The sequence below is a fragment of the Carcharhinus amblyrhynchos genome, chromosome 2, assembly GCF_965287045.1.
Source record: "Carcharhinus amblyrhynchos chromosome 2, sCarAmb.v2.hapA, whole genome shotgun sequence".
Taxonomy (NCBI): Eukaryota; Metazoa; Chordata; class Chondrichthyes; order Carcharhiniformes; family Carcharhinidae; genus Carcharhinus; species Carcharhinus amblyrhynchos.
The window spans coordinates 148,643,041-148,665,050 of NC_137325.1; the positions used below are offsets into that span (position 1 = coordinate 148,643,041).

Below are 22,010 nucleotides of genomic sequence, written 5' to 3' on the forward strand. Positions count from 1 at the left end.
TTGATTCAGCTGGAGGGCAATGGGACAACGTGAATTCAGTCTTAAAGCACCTGACCTTTGAGCTGACCTTGTACAGCGTCAGCTGTGGTTTAAGTGGGAGCACTGCGGCACTGAGTCTGAGGCTTCTGGGGTCAGGGCCCAGGCCAGGGCTAAAGACAGTCAGCTGGCCCTCGAGTTGAACACTGAGGGAATGTGGAACTGTTGGAGGTGCTGTCTCCCAATGATACGTTAACTAAAGGCCATGTTTACCCCCTTCAGTGGGTGTAAGAGATTCTGGAGATAGAGATTCTAGTTTGGAGAAGAGCAGGAAGTTATCTGTCCTTAGAATCCTGAACAATATTTACCCTCCAGCAGAGACCCTGGTAGTTGACACCTTGCTGTTTATGGGATCTTTCTATGTGTAAATCCGTTGCCTACATTACCCCCTGCCGGTTGAGTGCTCCGTTGGCACTTTGGGATAGCCTGTGGTTGTGAAAGGTTATATAGAAATTCAGGTCTTTCATTTGTTTGCACATGAATTGTGTCATTAAGCTACTTGTTTCAAGGAAGCATCACAAAACAGCAAATCACAAGCAATGTCATTCTGTGCCGTGGAACTGGGGATGGTGAGACTCCCAGTTGGTGGATGGTTGGTAGATTTCAGCTAACCCTCGAGACGCAATGGAAACGAGGGGGACAATTCCCTGTTTTTCAGAGAGTGTGCACTTGGGAGGACCAGCTCCTTCTCCATGGGTCAGATTGGCAGGAGCCAGTGACAGATCCCCCTGTGAAACCTCATTAATTTTTCAAAGTTGTGTTTCCCTCTGAATATGATTCACCTGCCCACTTTCCAAGGTCTCGTTGCCATGTTTAGGAGGAGTCCAGCACTCTCACCACTCCCTCCAGCCCACCAGTGTCCAGGAAACATCAGCAACATAGAGGGAAAAGGCCAACAGCCTCAAGAAGAATTCTGTTCCTCGATTCAACAACCCTCCCCCACAGCCCCTTCAGATGTGAGGTGCCCATGCCTCAGTTGGAGCCTTACCCACCACATCTGGAGTCTTTCTGAATCCGCTTCCCTTTCAGTCCCGTGTTTGTCAGCTTGTCCGTGTGGTTTGCCTGGATCCAGCTTCCCTCCCTCTCTCTTCCCTCTGCCCTCAGCTTCTTCACCCAGTTCCCTGGCCTTCTGCATGTGAGCCCTGACTCTCCCCCAGCACACAGACCACCCCACCGCCCTCCACCCCAGCACACAGCACCCCACTGCCACCCCAGCACACAGCATCTCCACCCCAACACACAGACCCCCCCACCCCAACACACAGACCCCTCCACCCCAGCACACAGCCCCCCCCACCCCAGCACACAGCCCCCCCCACCCCAGCACACAGCACCCCACTGCCACCCCAGCACACAGCATCTCCACCCCAACACACAGACCCCCCCACCCCAACACACAGACCCCTCCACCCCAGCACACAGCCCCCCCACCCCAGCACACAGCCCCCCCCACCCCAGCACACAGCCCCCCCCACCCCAGCAGACAGCCCCCCCACCCCAGCAGACAGCCCCCCCACCCCAGCACACAGCCCCCCCCACCCCAGCACACAGCCCCCCCCACCCCAGCACACAGCCCCCCCCACCCCAGCACACAGCCCCCCCCACCCCAGCACACAGCCCCCCCCACCCCAGCACACAGCCCCCCCCACCCCAGCACACAGCCCCCCCCACCCCAGCACACAGCCCCCCCCACCCCAGCAGACAGCCCCCCCACCCCAGCACACAAACCCCCCACCCCAACACACAGCCCCCCCACCTCAACACACAGCCCCCCCACCCCAGCACACACCCCCCCCCACCCCAACACACAGCCCCCCCACCTCAGCACACAGCCCCCCCACCTCAGCACACAGCCCCCCCACCCCAACACACAGCCCCCCCACCTCAGCACACAGCCCCCCCACCTCAGCACACAGCCCCCCCACCCCAGCACACAGCACCCCCCCAGCCCAGCACACAGACCCCCCCACCCCAGCACACAGCCCCCCCCACCCCAGCACACAGCCCCCCCACCTCAGCACACGGCCCCCCCCCACCCCAGCACACAGCCCCCCCACCCCAGCACACAGCCCCCCCCCACCCCAGCACACAGCCCCCCCACCCCAGCACACAGCCCCCCCACCTCAGCACACAGCCCCCCCACCTCAGCACACAGCCCCCCCACCTCAGCACACAGCCCCCCCACCTCAGCACACAGCCCCCCCACCCCAGCACACAGCACCCCCCCAGCCCAGCACACAGACCCCCCCACCCCAGCACACAGCCCCCCCCACCCCAGCACACAGCCCCCCCACCTCAGCACACGGCCCCCCCCCACCCCAGCACACAGCCCCCCCACCTCAGCACACAGCCCCCCCCCCCCCACCCCAGCACACAGCTCCCCAACCCCAGCACACAGTCCCCCCACCCCAGCACACGTAGCACCCCCCAACCAAAGCACACAGCCCTTCCCACAGCACACAGCACCTCCCCCCGCCCCCCCGCCCCACACTGCCCACCCGTTGGCCTGCTGGGGGGGGCAATGTGACCATGCATGGAGGGGGATGATCTTCCACAGTCTGACCGATGGTTGGGGAGGAGGTTAGGTGGGATGGGAATCTCCTACAGTCTCAGTGCGGAGAGGGGGATTCCCCCACAGTCTGACTGCGGGGTGGGGTGGGGTGAATTGTACCCTTGTGCCCTGAGATCTCCGCACCATCTCCCCAGGCAGTGAGCGGTTGCGGTGGTGGGGGCGGGGGGTGCAGTTGCTGGTAGCTAGTCCAGTGGAGGCTGGCCAGTCTGGTGAGGCTCTTGTTCTAAATGTGTTCGACCTGGATTGGGGAATGAGGCAGTTTTTAGACTCAATGTTCATCGTCTTCATATTTCACACCCAGACACATTGGGGTCAGATTCACTGATCTGGATTTCTCTCAGTTTGGTGTACTTCACTGCACACTTTGTCTCTCCCTCTACCTCTCTCTCTCTCGCCTCCTCTCCTTTACCCTTTCTCTCTTTCCTGCTTCCTTCCTCTCTCTCCCCTTCTCTTCCTCTCTCTTTTTCTCATTCTCCCTTTCTCTCACTCTCTCCCCTACCAATCCTGCCCTCCTCTTTCTCCCTCTCTCTTCCTCCCACCCTGTTCTATTTCTTATGTTCTTATGTTCCTCCGTCTCCCTTTCTTTCTCCCTCTCTTTTCCTTCTTCCCACCCTTTCTCCTCTCTCATCTCTTGCTCCCTCTCCTGCCCTCTCTTTCTCACCCCCTCTCCTCTCTTGCTCACGCTTTCCTCTCTCACATCCTCCTCTCTTTTCTCTCGCTCCCTTCCTCTCCCTCCCCTAGGGGGCACAGCCTCAAGATAAAGGGGGGTGCGGTTTAGAATGGAGTTGAGGAGGAACTTCTTCACTCAAAGGGTGGTGAATCTCTGGAATTCTCTGCCCGTTGAAGTGGTGGAGGCTGCCTCGCTAAATATTTTTAAGAAGCGGGTTGATGGGTTTTTGATAAGAGAGGGGATTAAGGGTTATGGGGAGAGGGCGGGAAAGTGGAACTGAGCCATGACAGATCAGCCATGATCTTATTGAATGGCGGGGCAGGCTCGAAGGGCTAGATGGCCTACTCCTGCTCCTATTTCTTATGTTCTTATGTTCTTCTCCCTCTCTCCCTCTCCCTCCCTCTTCCCTCTCCTTCTTCCCCTCTCCCTCTCTCTCTCTCCCTTCCCCTCTCCCTCTCTCTCTCCCTTCCCCTCTCCCTCTCTCTCTCCCTTCCCCTCTCCCTCTCTCTTCCCTCTTTCCCTCTCTCCCATTCTCTCCTCTCCCTCTTTTTCCTGTTCTCCTTCCTCTCTCTCCCCCGCTTTCTCCCCTCTCTCTCTCTCCCCCTCTCTCTCTCTACCCCCTCTCTCCCTCACCCTCTTTTTCACAGATGTGGATGAGTGCACATATGAAGATCAGTGCAGACGGGAGTTGGGGAATCTTTGTGTCAACACAGTGGGAAGCTCCAGCTGTATCTGTCAGAGTGGGTTCAGGCTACAAGGACAAGCTTGTCAAGGTAAGTTCGACAAAATGCAATGTTGTCCCTGCACTCTGACCCACCGTCTCACCTCTGATTCTCACAAGAACTTGCACATTTTGAGCGGCAGTGGGCCATTCGGCCCGTCGATCCTGCTGCACCAGTCAGTAAGATCACGGCTGATTTGCCTGTGGTCTCAGTTCCACTTTCCTATTTGATCCCAAAATCCGAGACTCCCTTGTCAGTCGGAACTCTGTTCACTCGGTCTGGAATAAATTCCCTGGGAAAAGCTGGAGACTGTCTGAGTGATGAAATTCCTCCTTATCCCCAGCTTTAAGATTGGGGACCACTTACTCATTCTATATTTCCCCACGAGAGAATTTTCCTCTTGGCACTGACACTGTCAACTCCTTCAGGACCTTACACCTTCCATGAGGCCACCTCTTATTCTTCTAAACTCCTGTGAATACTGTCCCACCTTGCTGGACCTGTCCTTATGTTTTTTTTAGAGCTTTTGTTTTATTCCTTCATGGGACATGGTCAGAATTTATTGCCCATCCCTAGTTGCCCCTTGGAGGGTAATTGAGAGTCTATGGCTCTGGAGTCACATGTAGGCCAGACCAGGTAAGGATGGCAGATTTCCTTCCTTAAAGGATACTAGTGAACCAGATGGGTTTTTCCGACAATCGGCAATGGTTTCATGGTCATCAGTAGATTCTTAATTCCAGATATCTTTTATTGAATTCAAATTCCACCATCTGCTGTGGCGGGATTCGAACCCGGCTCCCCAGAACATTCGCTGAGTTTCTGAATTAATAGTCTAGCGATAATACCACTCTGCCATCGCCTCCCCCTTTAACAGAATCCCTTCATCCCAGGAATCAGCCCAATCAACCTTCTCTGAACTATCTCCATGATAATTATATTTGTCCTTAAGTAAGGGAACTGGAACTATACAGAGTGCCTGACCAATCTCCTTCACAGCCCTAACAAGGCTTCACTACATTTTAAACTCCATCCTTCAGCTCCCAATCCTCAGCAGCCCTAATTCTTTCATTAAATGGCATTGGCCTCCTGCTGTTCCTGTGTAACAAACTTGTAGGGCTGAATGGCCTCCTCCTGTTCCTGTATAACAGACTTGAGAGGCTGAATAGCCTCCTGCTGTTCCTGTGTAACAGACTGAAGGGGCTGAATGGCCTCCTTTGTTCCTGTGTAACAGACTGAAGGGGCTGAATGGCCTCCTTTGTTCCTGTGTAACAGACTGAAGGGGCTGAATGGCCTCCTTTGTTCCTGTGTAACAGACTGGAGGGGCTGAATGGCCTCCTTTGTTCCTGTGTAACAGACTGGAGGGGCTGAATGGCCTGTTTTTTTTTGTATTTTTAACCATGCTTGAAACTAAGAAAGGTGCAGTCCACTGTGGGGCAGTGTGCGGTGATGCAGGAAGACCATAAAGAGACAATATAAAATTCTAAAAGGTGTGCAGCAGGTGAGCTGGGGGCCCCTGTGCAGAGATTACTGAAGGTGGCAGGACAGCTGGAGAGAGCAGTTCATAAAGCAAATAGTATTCTGGGCTTTATTAATATGGGAAATTGAGGCGTAGAGCACAAGGGAAGAAAGTTTCTAAAATACTGGCTCACCCTCACTGAGAGCATTGTGCCCAGTCTGAGCACTGCACTTTGTGAAGGGGGGAGGTGACATTAATGAGGGTGTAGAATGAGATTGAGCAGAACAGGACCAGGGATGAGGAACTTCAGTCATGTGGAGAAACAAAGGCCTCGGAGGGGGCAATGGTCTTGGGGGAGATTTAACTGAGGTGTCTGAAAGCCGAAAGCGTTTTGATCGAGTAGAGAGGGGGAAGTGAACCAGACTGGCGAGGAGAATGTTTTCACTTGGTAAGCTGTTGTAAGAGAAACTAGAAGCAGGAGGAGGCCATTCGGCCCTTCGAGCCTGCTCTGCTATTCATTTTGATCAGGGCTGACATCGAATTCAATATCCTGATCCCCCCCTTTCCCCCCATATTCCCTGATCCCTTTAGCACCGAGAGCGATATTTAATTTCTTCTTGAAATCAGACAATGTTTTAGCCTCAACTACTTTCTGTGGGAGTGAATTCCACACATTCCCCACCCTCTGGGTGAAGAAATTTCTCTTCACCTCAGTTCTAAAAGGTTTACCCTTTATCCTCAAACTCTGACCCCTAGTTCTGGATACCCCCACCATCGGGAACATTCTTTCAGAATCTACCCTGTCTAACCCTGTTCGAATTTTATAAGTTTCTATCAGATCCTCTCTCACTCTTCTAAACTCCAGTGAATATAATCCTAACCCACTCAGTCTCTCCTCATATGACAGACCTGCCACCCCAGGAATCAGGTAAACCTTTGCTGTACTCCCTCTATAGCAGGGAAAGTCTGGAAGGTGCTGTCTGACAGGGAATTGGATAAGTAACTGAATGGGAAAAATGTGAAAGTCTATGAGGGAAAGAACTGGGCATTGGGATTAACTGGATAGCTTCTTCAAAGAGCTGACACAGGCATGATGGGCTGAATAGCCTCCTGTGCTGTATCATTCAAGGTGCAAAGAACTGATATATTGATTGGCCATTAAGGTTGAGACTATCATTCAGGTTCATAATTTATAGGAGCAGAATTAGGCCATTCAGCCCATCGAGTCCACTCTGCCATTCGATCATGGCTGATATGCTCCTCATCCCCATTTTCCTACCTTCCCTCCATAACCCTTCAACCCCATTACCAATTAAAAATCTGTCTAACTCCTCCTTAAATTTACTCACTGCCCCAGCATCCACTGCACTTTGGAATAACTTTGTCTCTGCGACTTGCCCACTATCTCCCTCCAGGCTCCCTCTCAACTCAGATCCTATCCCAAACTCCCATTCCTGTTAAGGCACTGATCACCTGTCTCTGGCCTCTATTTGAAATGCTATTGTAGATGTAATGATCGCTCCTCACCTGCAAAATCTATTGTACTCACTCACCCAACCACTTCAGAAAATATCCCCTCTATTCAGCCCTCCTTCCTCTGGGGTCTGGTACCCAGGGAGACTGCTGATCACCAATCTCAATGCTGAAGGGAAAAGCAGACATGACAACCCCACTCTGCTCCTGCACAGGGAATCTCTGTGGGATTGTGTCACATCATCCCCGAGTATAACCTCCCACACTTGCTCGAGGTATGTGAGGTGTCCCATTCCCCCAGAGCCTCACACCAAAGCTGATGGCGATATTTGCTGCTCTGTCTCTGGGTTGTTTCTGTAATTAATGTTTTCATTGCGGGGCGTTGTTGCTTTTGTGGCAATGTGACTAGATAATTCCTGAGACACAGGGGACAACACATCATTCAGTTAGTATTTTAAAACATCTGGAATTGGAAACTTATTGCTCATGGTGCCGTTGATCATTGATTGTTGGAAAAACCCATCTGGATCACTAATGTTGTTTAGTGAAGGAAATCTGCCGTCCTTATCCAGTCTGGCCTACATGTGACTCTAGAGCCACAGCACTGTGGGTGACTCTCAACTGCAAGTAGGGACGGGCAATAAATACTGGTCCAGCCAGTGATGCCCATGTCCCACGAACGAATAAAAGAAGGATGAGCAAAGGCAAAATATATCCCTTGCTGCTGAAACAGTTTTCCTCTGCCTGCCCAACTCCACCTCCTCGCTACAGCACGTAGCCTCTTGGTGAATCTTGGGTGCAGAATGCACACTCATCTCTTCAGAGGTTGAGCTCCTCATTGTTAAGACCCCAGGAGAATTGTACTCCTTCGTACACACCGTTTCCACCTACTAATGTGAATTTTGCAAGCCCTTAAAAGTCACACTTAGCCTGCTAATGGCTTCTGGTCAGCATGTGGTCTGTCAATCCGAGATAATTGAGACTTTTAAGAGGCTGTAATAACAGAAAATATTGTTGATGAGGTTTCATTGTCAGTTTGCAAAATTAATAAGCGCTGGAAGGATTACAATTAAATCACAACCAGAGCAGTCTTCCCCAGTACCCAGCGTGTTTGAATATGGGTTTTTATCAGAATCATAAAAGCTTCAATGTTTTCCAAAGATTTTAAAATAATTCCCAGTATGTTATTGCATGGCTCTGGGGTGCTGTACATGGTGGGCACTGGATGAGTGACTCTGATACATGGGGTATGGAGGAAGCATGGCCAATTTGAGGAGGATTGGGGGTGGGTGCGGGATATGGAGGCGGCCTGGAAGCTTTTTTTTGTGGGGGGGTGGGATGGGTGAGGGGGAGGTAGTTTAGGAGCCTTTAAACAATGTTGGGGTCTGGGCTGTTGGAACCCTTCAGACAGAGCTCACTGCGATCTCACCCCCTCATGGGTTGACAGAATTCCTGAACAAACTCATACAGGGGCTGGGGAATGCATTTCAGGAAGTGTGAAGTGTACAGGTAGGATTTTAACACTGTGATGGGGAATCGCAGTGACCGGTGTCCTGACTGGGCAGTTTGACAGCTTGTTCCTTGTTGTGCTTATCTTAATACTGATGCTCTCAGTCACTGTCTCCTCCAGATATCGATGAGTGTGACCAGGTCGATGAGGTTTGTTTTGGACAGGCTGTGTGTCAGAACATGTTGGGAAGTTACAGGTGCAACTGTCAGCCTGGATTCCGTGGCAATGGGAGCTTCTGTGAAGGTTTGTAACCATGATGTGGATGTGCCGGCGTTGGACTGGGGTAAACACAGTAAAAAGTCTGACAACACCTGGTTTTAGTCCAACCGATTTATTTGATAGTAAACGCACAAGCTTTCGGGTTAGTCCCTTCGTCAGGTGAATGGACAGTTCTGGCCTCAGACAGAGCATATAAAGCACAGTCTGTGCTTTATAAAGCACAGTCTGTGCTGACTAAAACCGGGTGTTGTCAGACTTTTTACAAGGTTTGTAACCCCAGAGAGAATGGAGATCTCTGCACAATGAGTGCCTGTACTGGAGATCTACAACAGCACAAGCATCCCTCTAACACAGGGTCATGTCTGTTCTCACCTCCCTCCCTCCCATACAGCACCGTGTCAATCTCAGCACTCACTGCTGTTCCTGCTCTTGTCCCCCTCATCTCCACAATGCACCGAGCTGCACACTCTGACGCCTGGGAGACAACTCACCCTGATCGTAATAACCTCTCAAACCTCCTTCCTGCTAAACCGATGGATCGGAAAAACCCTAAGTCCGATGTCACCACGGGTTTATTCCTCCTATCTTTACCTTTTCCAGTCTTGCAGGGCTGCACAGTGAGATTGTAATGATTACAGTGCTCACAACTGACTCTGGCACTGTAAGTTGACATAGCTGAGCTAGCACAGGTACGGTAGGCTGAATGGCCTCATTGTTTGCTCGAACACATTGTAATAATAGTGTTTCCTGTGTCCTATAGATGAGAATGAGTGTGCCTCAGGGAAGCATGGCTGTGACACTAACGCCAGGTGCGGCAACATCATTGGTTCCTATTTCTGCCAGTGCTACCAGGGGTTCAATGGGAACGGTTTCTCCTGCTTTGGTGAGTAATGTGGGATCGGCCTGTGTGCTCCTGTCCACACCAGAAACCACACGAGTTCCCTGCACCCAGCCTCACTCTACATGCTCACAGCCAACTTTACAGTGTCTCTCACACACACTCACATGCAAACACACACATGCTCACGCATACACACACTCACGCTCACACATACACTCACGCACATGCACACAGACACTCATACAAACACGCACACACACGCACACACTTACACACACAAATGCACACATTCACAGATGCACACGCACACACACGCACAAACGCTCATACGCACACACACTCATGCACACATGCACATACGTTCACACGTGTACACACGTGCACACACACACTCGCACACATACGCGCACACACACACTCACTCACACACACACATTCACAAATGCTCACTCATACATGCTCACTCACTCGCGCACTCACACTCACGTGCACACACACTCACGTGCACGCACACTCACACTCACGCGCACGCACACTCACACTCACGCACACACACACACACACACTTTCATACTCACACACACACACACACACACACACACACACAGAAACGCTTATGTACACAACCATGCATACGCACTAGAGGGGGTACAGAGGAGATTCACTAGGACGTTGTCTGGGACAGAGCGTTTGAGCCGCAAGGAGAGACTGGATAGGCTTGGATTGTTTTCTCTAGAGCAGCGAAGGCTGAGGGGGGAACATGATTGAGGTGAATAAGATTATGAGAAGGGAGCAGTTGTTCCCCGGGTTGAGGGTAAGTCACGAGGGGACAGAGTTTCAGGGTGAGGAGTGAGGGTTCAGAGGGGATTTGAGAAAATACTTTTTCACTCAGGAGGGGTTGAGAACCTGGAATGCGCTGCCTGGGAATGGATGCTGGAAACCTTACAACCTTTAAAAATAAAATTTGCATGAGTGCTTGAAACATCATAATAATTAAGGATATGAGGCAAGTGCAGGAAAATGGGATTAATGCCTTGGGTGGTAGATATAATCAGTGCAGATTCAATGGGCCAAGGGCCTATTCTGTGCTGTATGACTGTGAAACAAAACACAAACATACATGCAAACATGGACATAGATATGATCTCGCTCTCCCTCAGCTCTGTATCTAACCCCGTGCTGTACCTGTCCTGGGAGTGTTTGATGGGGCCATGATGTGGGTATGCCGGTGTTGGACTGGCGTAAACACAGTAAAAAGTCTGACAACACCAGGTTTTAGTCCAACCTATTTATTTGATAATATACTCGCAAGCTTTCGGGGTTAGTCCCTTCGTCAGGTGAATGGAGAGTTCTGGCCTCAGACAGAGCATATAAAGCACAGACAGTTTAGAGATTACTGATTAGAATGATTTTCACCTGACGAAGGGACTAACCCTGAAAGCTTGTGAGTATATTATCAAATAAATAGGTTGGACTAAAACCTGGTGTTGTCAGACTTTTTACAGTGTTTGATGGGGGACAGTGTAGAGGGAGCTTTACTCTGTATCTAACCCCGTGCTGTACCTGTCCTGGGAGTGTCCTGTTTGATCTGTTTCTCGTATTTTTCTTGAGTGATTTTATCTCGGGGTCTCTGGGTTTTTGGTCTGGTGCCGGAATGTTGAGGTTGTTTTTTTCACATGATCTCTGTGTTGGTTTTCAGATATTGATGAGTGTTCAGTGGGCCAAGGGCATTGCCAGCAGGTGTGTGTGAATGAGCCGGGTAGCTTCAAATGCCACTGTAACCAAGGCTACACATTAAACCAAGACAACAGGTCCTGCACAGGTAAAACAACACACTGAAACTGCGTACTTTCAGGGCTATGGGCCAAGTAGTGGCAGCTGGGATTAGGATAAAGGATAAAACCCCCACAGTGCAAAAGGAGGCCATTTGGCCCATCGAGTCCACACCAATCACAATCCCACCCAGATCCTATCCCCATTAGCCAATATACTTACCCTGCTAATTCCCCTGACAATTAAGGGGCAATTTAGCATGACCTATCCACCTAACCAGCTCATCTTTGGACTGTGGGAGGAAAGTAAGGACTTTAGGACTTGAACAGCAGGTTAGCTGTAAAGATTTGCATTCTAATCGGTAATCTGTAAACTGTCTGTGCTTTATACGCTCTGTCTGAGGCCAGAACTCTCCATTCACCTGAAGAAGCGGGAAACCCCTCGAAAGCTAGTGAGTTTACTATCAAATAAATCGGTTGGACTAAAACCTGGTGTTGTCAGACTTTTTAGGCTGCTAATTATCCAGGCAATTAATGGTTTCATAAAGAGACTGGATGGACATTTGAGGGAATAATCCTGTCGGGTTACAGGGATCGAGCAAGGCAGTCGGATTGCCCTGGATTGCTCTTGTAGAGAGCTAGCATAGACTATATGGGCCGAATGGCCTCATTCTGTGCCATTCAGAAGCTTCATTATTAAACCTTCACCCAGAAGCTTGTTTGTGATCTTCTATCTGGAAAAATGTTGGTCTTTTTAACAAGTAAACAGTGTTGTTTGTGCGTTCTGTTGCTATTTGGATCATGAGGTGGAGCATTTGACAGCAAGTGCTCTATGTTAATATAGGTGTGTCAGTGTTAACCTCCCACCTTTAATAAACCTGTTAATTCTCAGAAAGTGTCTGTGTGCCTGTTTATTTATGTGCCCACGTCTGTGTATTCCATATCCGTCTATTTGCACACCTGTGTGTTTGTGCATCCTGTGTGTTTATGTGCCCTTGCATTTGCATGTCCATGTACCTGTGTACTTGTGTGCCTGTGCCATGACAGTAATACTCTTCATTCTCTCCACATCCACCCTGTCCATCCCCCTCAGGATGGGAGGTAAACACTGTTACCTTCAGCGTTCAATCACAGCAAATACAATATTGTGTCCAGAAAACAGAGAGGCTGCCGTGGATATTTTAGTCTGTGAACATGTGTGTGCATGTGTTTAGTTTAAGTTTATTTATTAGTGTCACAAGCAGATTTACATTAACACTGCAATGAAGTTACTGTGGAAATCCCCTAGTTGCCACACTCTGGTGCCTGTTTGGGTACACTGAGGGAGAAATTAGCACGGCCAATGCACCCTAACCAGCACATCTTTCAGACTGTGGGAGGAAACCGGAGCACCCGGAGGAAACCCACACAGACACGGGGAGAACGTGCAAACTCCACACAGACAGTGACCCAAGTCAGGAATTGAACTGAGGTCCCTGGCACTATGAGGCAGCAGTGCTGGTCTCTGGGAGTGGATTAGTGTATGTGTCTGTGTGTGTGAGTCTATATGAGTGTGTGCCTGGGTGTGTCTGTGAATATGTGTCTGTGTGAGTGTGTCTGTGAGTGTGTGTGTTGTGTGTGTCTGTGTGTGTGAGTGTGTGGTGTGTGTGTCTGTGTTTGTGTGTGTCTGTGTTTGTGTGTGTCTGTGTTTGTGTGAGTCTGTGTGTGAGTGTGTGTCTGTGTGTGTGTGAGTCTGTGTGTGTGACTGTGTGGTGTGTGTGTCTGTGTTTGTGTGTGTCTGTGTGAGTGTGTTTGTGTGTGAGTGTGTGTGTGTATGTGTGTGTCCTTGTGAGTGTCTGTGAGTGTGTGTGTGTGTCTGTGTGAGTGTGTGACTATTTCTCAGCTTGTTTTTGCAGATTTTGATGAATGCCTGGTTGGAAATGGAGATTGCAGCCAGATCTGTACCAATACCAACGGCTCGTATGACTGCACATGTTACCATGGGTATCAGCTTCACATCGATAGGAAACAATGCGTTGGTGAGTCTATATTGTTTCAGAATAGTCTGGTAACGGCCAATATTCCACCGTGATTTATTACTGATAGTAAGGTCAAACATTCTCCACTGACTCCACACTTCCTGAGCTGGAAGGGAGGAGGGAGCAAGGCCAAGGTTTGTGTCTGTGTCCATGTCTTCCCCAACCAGGCCCCGGCTGGAGCTGCCTTCACTGCCCATCCCTAATTGCCCCTTCAGAAGGTGCTGCTGAGCTGCCTTCTTGAGCCGCTGCAGTCCCTGAGGTGTAGGTACACCCACAGTGCTGTTAGGGAGGGAGTTCCAGGATTCTGACCCAGTGACAGTGAAGGAATGGCCGATATATTTCCAACTCAGGACAGTGAGTGACTCATAAGAACATAAGAAGTAGGTGCAGGAGTAGGCCATCTAGCCCTTCGAGCCCGCCCCGCCATTCAATAAGATCATGGCTGATCTGTCGTGGATCAGTTCCACTTTCCCGCTTTCTCCCCATAACCCTTAATTCCCTTGTCTATCAAAAACCTATCTACCCGTGACTTAAATATATTTAGCGAGGCAGCCTCCACCACTTCAACGGGCAGAGAATTCCAGAGATTCACCGCCCTTTGAGTGAAGAAGTTCCTCCTCAACTCCGTTCTGAACTGCCCCCTCCCCCTTATCTTGAGGCCGTGCCCTCTAGTCCTGTTGTCCTTTCTGAGCGGGAAGAATCTCTCTACCTCTACCCTATCCATCCTCTTCGGGGGGAGATCTCATTAAGACATATAAGATGATGAATGGGATGGATAGGATAGAGGTGGAGAGACTCTTCCCGCTCAGAAAGGACAGTAGGACTAGGGGGCACAGCCTCAAGATAAAGGGGGGGCAGTTTAGAACGGAGTTGAGGAGGAACTTCTTCACTCAAGGGGTGGTGAATCTCTGGAATTCTCTGCCCGTTGAGGTGGTGGAGGCTACCTCGCTAAACATTTTTAAGACGCGGGTTGATGGGTTTTTGATAAGCGAGGGGATTAAGGGTTATGGGGAGAGGGCGGGAAGGTGGAACTGAGCCACGACAGATCAGCCATGATCTTATTGAATGGCGGGGCAGGCTCGAAGGGCTAGATGGCCTACTCCTGCTCCTATTTCTTATGTTCATCATCTTATATGTCTCTATAAGATCCCCCCTCATCCTTCTAAACTCCAACGAGTACAGACCCAGTCTATTCAATCTCTCTTCATAGTCCAACCCCCTCATCTCCGGTATCAGCCTAGTGAACCTCCTCTGCACTCCCTCAAGGCCAAGATATCCTTGCGTAAGTGCGGCGACCGAAACTGCACACAGTACTCCAGCTGCGGCCTCACCAGTGCCCTGTACAGTTGCAGCAAGACCTCCCTGCTTTTATATTCAATCCCCCTCGCTATGAAGGCCAGCATCCCATTCGCCTTCCTGACCACCTGCTGCACCTGCAGGCTGGGTTTTTGCGACTCGTGCACAGGGACCCCCAGGTCCCTCTGCACCGTAGCATGCTGCAGCTTTTCACCATTTAAATAATAATCCCTCCTACTATTATTCCTGCCAAAGTGGATAACCTCACATTTGCTAACATTGTACTTGGAGGGGAATCTCCAGGTGGGGGGTATTCCCAGGTATCTGCTGCTCCTGTCCTTCTAGATGGAAGTGGTGGTGGGTTTGGAAGGTGCTGCCTAAGGAGCCTTGGTGAGTTGCTGCAGTGCATCTTGTAGATGGTACACACGGCTGTCACTGTGTGTTGGTGGTGGAGGGAGTGGATGTTTGTGGATGGGGTGCCAATCAAGTGGGGCTGCTTTATCCTGGATGTTTTGAGTGTTTTTGGGGTTTGACTCTTCCAGGCAAGTGGAGGGTATTCCATTGTACTCGTTATGAAATGCCTCATTCACATTTAGAGTTAAACAGAGCATTTTGAAAAAGGGAATGGTGAGCTTATACTGGACTGGTCACTGTAGGGTTAGGCCCATGTGATCTGGTAGCTATAGGGAAAAAAACTCAAAACAGAAACCTATTGGAGTCTGGTGATAATTGTACCTTGTCAGAGAATCACAGCAAAGGAGCAGGTGTTTGATGGAACAGTGCGAGGACGACAAGGCAGATACAACTCCTTCAAGCAAAAGCACCTGATGCTGAAAAGAGCAGAGGAGGACTGCTGGTTAACAAGTAACCTTATGAAGGTTTATATTCTCTTCAAGAGGAAGCAGCCAGAACCATGAAGACTTTTGGACATTACAGAACAAAAAGTCTCCAGTGCGGGCAAGTTAGATTGGAACACCTAGATAACAAGGACTCCAATGTCAGACTCCTATTTATTGACTACAGCTCAGCCTTCAACACCATTATTCTGACAAAATTCATCTCCAAACTCCATGCCCTGGGCCTTGGCCTCTCCCTCTGTGACTGGATCCTGAACTTTCTAACTCACAGACCACAATCAGTAAGGATAGGCGACAACACCTCCTCCACGAGCATCCTCAACACCGGTGCCCCACAAGGCTGTGTTCTCAGCCCTCTACTATACTCCTTATACACCTATGACTGTGCGGACAAATTCCACTCCAATTCGATTTTCAAGTTTGCTGATGACACCACCGTAGTGGACCAGATCTCAAACAATGATGAGACAGAGTACAGGAATGAGATAGAGAATCTGGTGAACTGATGCGGCAACAATAATCCCTCCCTCAATGACAACAAAACAAAGGAGATTGTCATCGACTTCAGGAAGTGTAAATGAGAACATGCCCCTGTCTACATCAATGGGGACAAAGTAGAAAGGGTCGAGAGCTTCAAGTTTTTAGGTGTCCAGATCACCAACAACCTGTCCTGGTCCCCCCCACGCCAACACTATGGTTAAGAAAGCCCATCAACGCCTCTACTTTCTCAGAAGACTAAGGAAATTTGACATGTCAGCTACGACTCTCACCAACTTTTACAGATGCCCCACAGAAAGCATTCTTTCTGGTTGTATCACAGCTTGGTCTGCGCTCCTGCTCTGCCCAAGACAGCAAGAAACTACAAAAGGTCGTGAATATAACCCAATCCATCACACAAACCAGCCTCCCATCCATTGACTCTGTCTACACTTCCCGCTGCCTCGGCAAAGCAGCCAGAATGACTAAGGACCCCCCACGCACCCCAGACATTCTCTCTTCCACCTTCTTCCATCGGGAAAAAGATACAAAAGCCTGAGGTCACGTACCAACTGACTCAAGAACAGCTTCTTCCCTGCTGCTGTCAGACTTTTGAATGGACCTACCTCACATTAAGTTGATCTTTCTCTACACTCTAGCTGTGACTGTAACACTGCATTCTGCACTCTCCTCTATGAATGGTATGTTTTGTGCAAGAAACGATACTTTTCACTGTATGTTAATACATGTGACAATAATAAATCAAATCAAAAAATTGTGCTGCATGGGATGATTTTTGGAAGAAGTTTGGATCCAGTGTGGTGGAGAGAACTGAGCCTCCTGGAGAGACAGAGGCTTGTCCAGTGATGAACATCTGCCAAAAGTGCGGCAAAATGTGTTACAGAGTCATAGAGGTTTACAGCGTGGAAACAGGCCCTTCGGCCCAACTTGTCCACGCCGCCTTTTTTTGCCATTAACCTAGCCCCTAATTGCCCGCATTTGGGCCAAATCTCTCTATACCCATTGCACCCATGCAGCTGTCTAAATGCTTTTTAAAAGACTAAATTGTACCCACCACTACTACTTCCTCTGGCAGCTTGTTCCAGTCATTCACCACCCTCTGTGAAAAAATTGCCCCTCTGGACGCTTTTGTAGGGGAGGTCCTATGAGGAGAGACTGTGGGATTTGGGGTTGTTTTCTCTAGAAAGAAGGCAGCTAAGAGGGGACCTTATTGAAACATATAAGATGATTAGAGGTTTAGATAGGGTGGACAGTGATAGCCTTTTTCCTCGGATGGAGAAAGCTAGCACGAGGGGGCATGGCTTTAAATTAAGGGGGGGTAGTTATAGGACAGATGTCAGGGGTAGGTTCTTTACCCAGAGGGTGGTGAGGGATTGGAATGCCCTGCCTGCTGCAGTTGTAAATGCGCCTAGTTTGGGGGCGTTTAAGAGATCCGTGGATAGGTTTATGGACGAAAAGGGATTGGTTTAGGTTAGAGGGTCATTGTTTTTTAACTGGTCGGCGCAACATCGTGGGCCGAAGGGCCTGTTCTGCGCTGTAATGTTCCATGTTCTATGTTCTATGTATCTCTGCCCTCTCACGTTAAACCTATGCCCTCTAGTTTTAGACTCCCCTACCTTTGGGAAAAGATATTAACTATCTAGCTGATCTGTGCCCCTCCTTATTTTATAGACCTCTATGAGATCACCCCTCAGCCTTCTACAGTCCAGAGAAAGAAGTCCCAGTCTATCCAGCCTCTTGTTATAACTCAATCCATCAAGTCCTGGTAACATCCTAGTAAATCTTTTCTGCACTCTTTCTAGTTTAATAATATCATTTCTATAATAGGGTGACCAGAATTGTACACAGTATTCCAAGCGTGGCCTTACCAATGTCTTGTACAACTTCAACAAGACGTCCCAACTCCTGTATTCAATGTTCTGACCAATGAAACCAAGTATGCTGAATGCCTTCTTCACCACTCTGTCCACCTGTGACTCCACTTTCAAGGAGCTATGAACATGTACCCCTAGATCTCTTTGTTCTGTAACTCTCCCCAACGCCCTACCATTAACTGAGTAAGTCCTGCCCTGGTTCAATCTATCAAAATGCATCACCTCACATTTATCTAAATTAAACTCCATCTGCCATTCGTCAGCCCACTGACCCAATTGATCAAGATCCCGTTGCAATCCTAGATAACCTCCTTCACTGTCCACTATGCCACCAATCTTGGTGCCATCTGCAAACTTACTAACCATGCCCCCTAAATTCTCATCCAGATCATTAGTATAAATGACAAATAACAGTGAACCCAGCACTGATCCCTGAGGCACACCGCTGGTCACAGGTCCCCAGTTTGAAAAACAACCCTCAACAATAATCCCCTGTCTTTTGTCATTGATTTGTGAGACATGTCTCAATTCTATTCATTCGTTGATACAAAACCACCTTTTCTTTGAGTTTGGTTTATTGGGTCCATGTTAATTAATGTTTGATCTCTGGTGATTTTAGTTTATTTGTTACAGTAAATATCATTTGCTTATTTCTATCAATGACTGGGAAATTAATCTTGTTTAGAAAGTTATTGGACTGTGCAAAGATCGGAAGATATTTCTGACCTCGTAGGTTGTAGATAGGCTTTGAGGATCGTAGCGAATCCAGCGGAGGTTTTGCAGGATTCCCAGTCTCTGATCTGCTGTTGTAGCCACAGTATTTTAATGGCTAGTCCAGTTCAGTTTCTGGTGAATGCAATGTGGGCTGGCGAGTTAAACTCTTTCTCCTCTGAGTGTCAGTCTAACTGTTTTGTTTCTCTTTATCGTTCTCAGATATTGACGAGTGTAAGATTACTAATGGGCGGTGCTCCCACTTCTGCACCAATAGAAATGGAAGTTACAGTTGTGAGTGTCCTGTTGGACTGGCACTGGACAAGGACAACCTCACCTGTATCAGTGAGTGATGGCTACACATTTCATCAGATACTGCATCTCCTTAATCTACCTCTGCGTAACCTACCTCCACATGCTGCAATCCATTCCAGCTACCACTTATCACGTCTAGGGACTGACCTCCAGAAACAGCTGTGCTGATGCCTTGAAAATCTCTCGATTAGTCTCACTCCCGGGTGTCTGTTATTCCAAATATAAAACACCCTGAATCACTCGATTCGATTCCAGTCTGTAACTCACTCCTGGGTATCTGTTATTCTGTATATAAACCCCGCTGAACACCTCGATTAGATTCCAGTCTGTAACTCACTCCCGGATATCTGTTATTCTATATATAAACCACCCCGAACCCCTCAATTAGATTCCAGTCTGTAACTTACTCCCGGATATCTGTTATTCTATACATAAACCACCCCGAACCCCTCAAGTAGATTCCAGTGGGTAACTCACTCATGGGTATCTGTTATTCTAAATATAAACCACCCTGAACCCCTCGATTAGATTCCAGTCTGTAACTCACTCCCGGGTATCTGTTATTCCATATATAAACCATCCCGAACCCCTCGATTAGATTCCAGTCTGTAACTCACTCCCGGGTATCTGTTATTCTCAATATAAACCACCCTGAACCCCTCGATTAGATTCCAGTCTGTAACTCACTCCCGGGTATCTGTTATTCTATATATAAACCCCCCCGAATCCCTCGATTAGATTCCAATCTGTAACTCACTCCCGGGTATCTGTTATTCCATATATAAACCATCCCGAACCCCTCGATTAGATTCCAGTCTGTAACTCACTCCCGGGTATCTGTTATTCTATATATAAACCACCCCGAACCCCTCGATTAGATTCCAGTCTGTAACTCACTCCCGGGTATCTGTTATTCCATATATAAACCACCCCGAACCCCTCGATTAGATTCCAGTCTGTAACTCACTCCCGGCTATCTGTTATTCCGTATATAAACCACCCCGAACCCCTCGATTAGATTCCAGTCTGTAACTCACTCCCGGGTATCTGTTATTCTATTTATAAACCACCCTGAACCCCTCGATTAGATTCCAGTCTGTAACTCACTCCCGGGTATCTGTTAATCTATATATAAACAACCCCGAACCCCTCGATTAGATTCCAGACTGTAACTCACTCCCGGGTATCTGTTATTTTATATATAAACCACCCTGAACCCCTCGATTAGATTCCAGTCTGTAACTCACTCCGGGGTATCTGTTATTCTATATATAACCCACCCCGAATCCCTCGATTAGATTCCAGTCTGTAACTCACTCCCGAGTATCTGTTATTCTATATATAAACCACCCCGAACCCCTCGATTAGATTCCAGTCTGTAACTCACTCCCGGGTATCTGTTATTCTATATATAAACCCCCCCGAACCCCTCGATTAGATTCCAGACTGTAACTCACTCCCGGGTATCTGTTATTCTATATATAAACCACCCTGAACCCCTCGATTAGATTCCAGTCTGTAACTCACTCCCGGGTATCTGTTATTCTATATATAAACCACACCGAACCCCTCGATTGTATTCCAGTCTGTAACTCACTCCCGGGTATCTGTTATTCTATATATAAACCACCCCTAACCCCTCGATTGTATTCCAGTCTGTAACTCACTCCCGGGTATCTGTTATTCTAGATATAAACCATCGAAACCCCTCGATTAGATTCCAGTCTGTAACTCACTCCCGGGTATCTGTTAGTCTATATATAAACCACCCCGAACCCCTTGATTAGATTCCAGTCTGTAACTCACTCCCGGGTATCTGTTATTCTATATATAAACCACCCCGAACCCCTCGATTCGATTCCAGTCTGTAACTCACTCCCGGGTATCTGTTATTCTATATATAAACCACCCCGAACCCCTCGATTAGATCCCAGTCTGTAACTCACTCCCGAGTATCCGTTATTCTATATATAAACCACCCCGAACCCCTCGATTAGATTCCAGTCTGTAACTCACTCCCGGGTATCTGTTATTCTAGATATAAACCACCCCGAACTCCTCGATTAGATTCCAGTCTGTAACTCACTCCCGGGTATCTGTTATTCTATATATAAACCACCCCGAACCCCTCGATTGTATTCCAGTCTGTTATTCTGCAAACCTCACCCCCCTTTACCAGTTGATAATGTCCCATCTATGCAGCACCTGGCCTATTTGATTTACCCAATCCCATGCATTCCTCACCCTGCAATGTGTTTTGTTGGACAGTTTGATGCAGTAATAGTGGTGATGGTATTCGATATCTTACAGACATCACTTCCTGTCAGCTGCTGAATGGGGGCTGTCAGCATGTGTGCACAGAGTGGGATCCTGGCCAGCTCGAGTGCAGCTGCCAACACGGCTGGAAACTGATGGACAACAGGAAGACCTGTACAGGTGAGACAGAGCTGTTCAGATAAGACAGAGCTGTACAGCTGAGGCAGGTCTGTGGAGAAAGGCAGGGCTGTACAGGGTGAGGCAGAGCTGTTCAGGTAAGATAGAGCTGTACAGGGTGAGGCAGAGCTGTTCAGGTAAGATAGAGCTGTACAGGATGAGACAGAGCTGTACAGGTGAGGCAGGGCTGTACAGGATGAGACAGCTGTACAGGTGAGGCAGAGCTGTACAGGTGAGACAGAGCTGTACAGGGTGAGGCAGAGCTGTACAGGATGAGACAGAGCTGTACAGGATGAGACAGAGCTGTACAGGTGAGGCAGGGCTGTACAGGATGAGACAGCTGTACAGGTGAGGCAGGGCTGTACAGGTGAGGCAGGGCTGTACAGGATGAGACAGCTGTACAGGTGAGGCAGGGCTGTACAGGTGAGGCAGAGCTGTACAGGATGAGGCAGAGCTGTACAGGATGAGGCAGAGCTGTACAGGTGAGGCAGAGCTGTACAGGGTGAGGCAGAGCTGTACAGGGTGAGGCAGAGCTGTACAGGGTGAGGCAGAGCTGTACAGGGTGAGGCAGAGCTGTACAGGGTGAGGCAGAGCTGTACAGGGTGAGGCAGAGCTGTACAGGGTGAGGCAGAGCTGTACAGGGTGAGGCAGAGCTGTACAGGATGAGGCAGAGCTGTACAGGTGAGGCAGAGCTGTACAGGGTGAGGCAGAGCTGTACAGGGTGAGGCAGAGCTGTA

General features: G+C 49.0%; 1 protein-coding gene across 2 annotated transcripts in view; it reads left to right on the plus strand.

Moving 5' to 3' along the window:
- Positions 1-22,010, plus strand: part of LOC145359533 (uncharacterized) — a 129,248-nt gene that overhangs the window by 42,984 nt on the left and 64,254 nt on the right. For both annotated transcript variants that reach the window (XM_080214168.1, XM_080214178.1), the window contains exons 4-10: positions 3,926-4,051; positions 8,560-8,682; positions 9,419-9,541; positions 11,199-11,321; positions 13,167-13,289; positions 18,748-18,870; positions 21,151-21,276. In XM_080214168.1, coding sequence (XP_080070294.1) covers positions 3,926-4,051; positions 8,560-8,682; positions 9,419-9,541; positions 11,199-11,321; positions 13,167-13,289; positions 18,748-18,870; positions 21,151-21,276 — 867 coding nt within the window. The remainder of the gene's footprint in view (positions 1-3,925; positions 4,052-8,559; positions 8,683-9,418; positions 9,542-11,198; positions 11,322-13,166; positions 13,290-18,747; positions 18,871-21,150; positions 21,277-22,010) is intronic.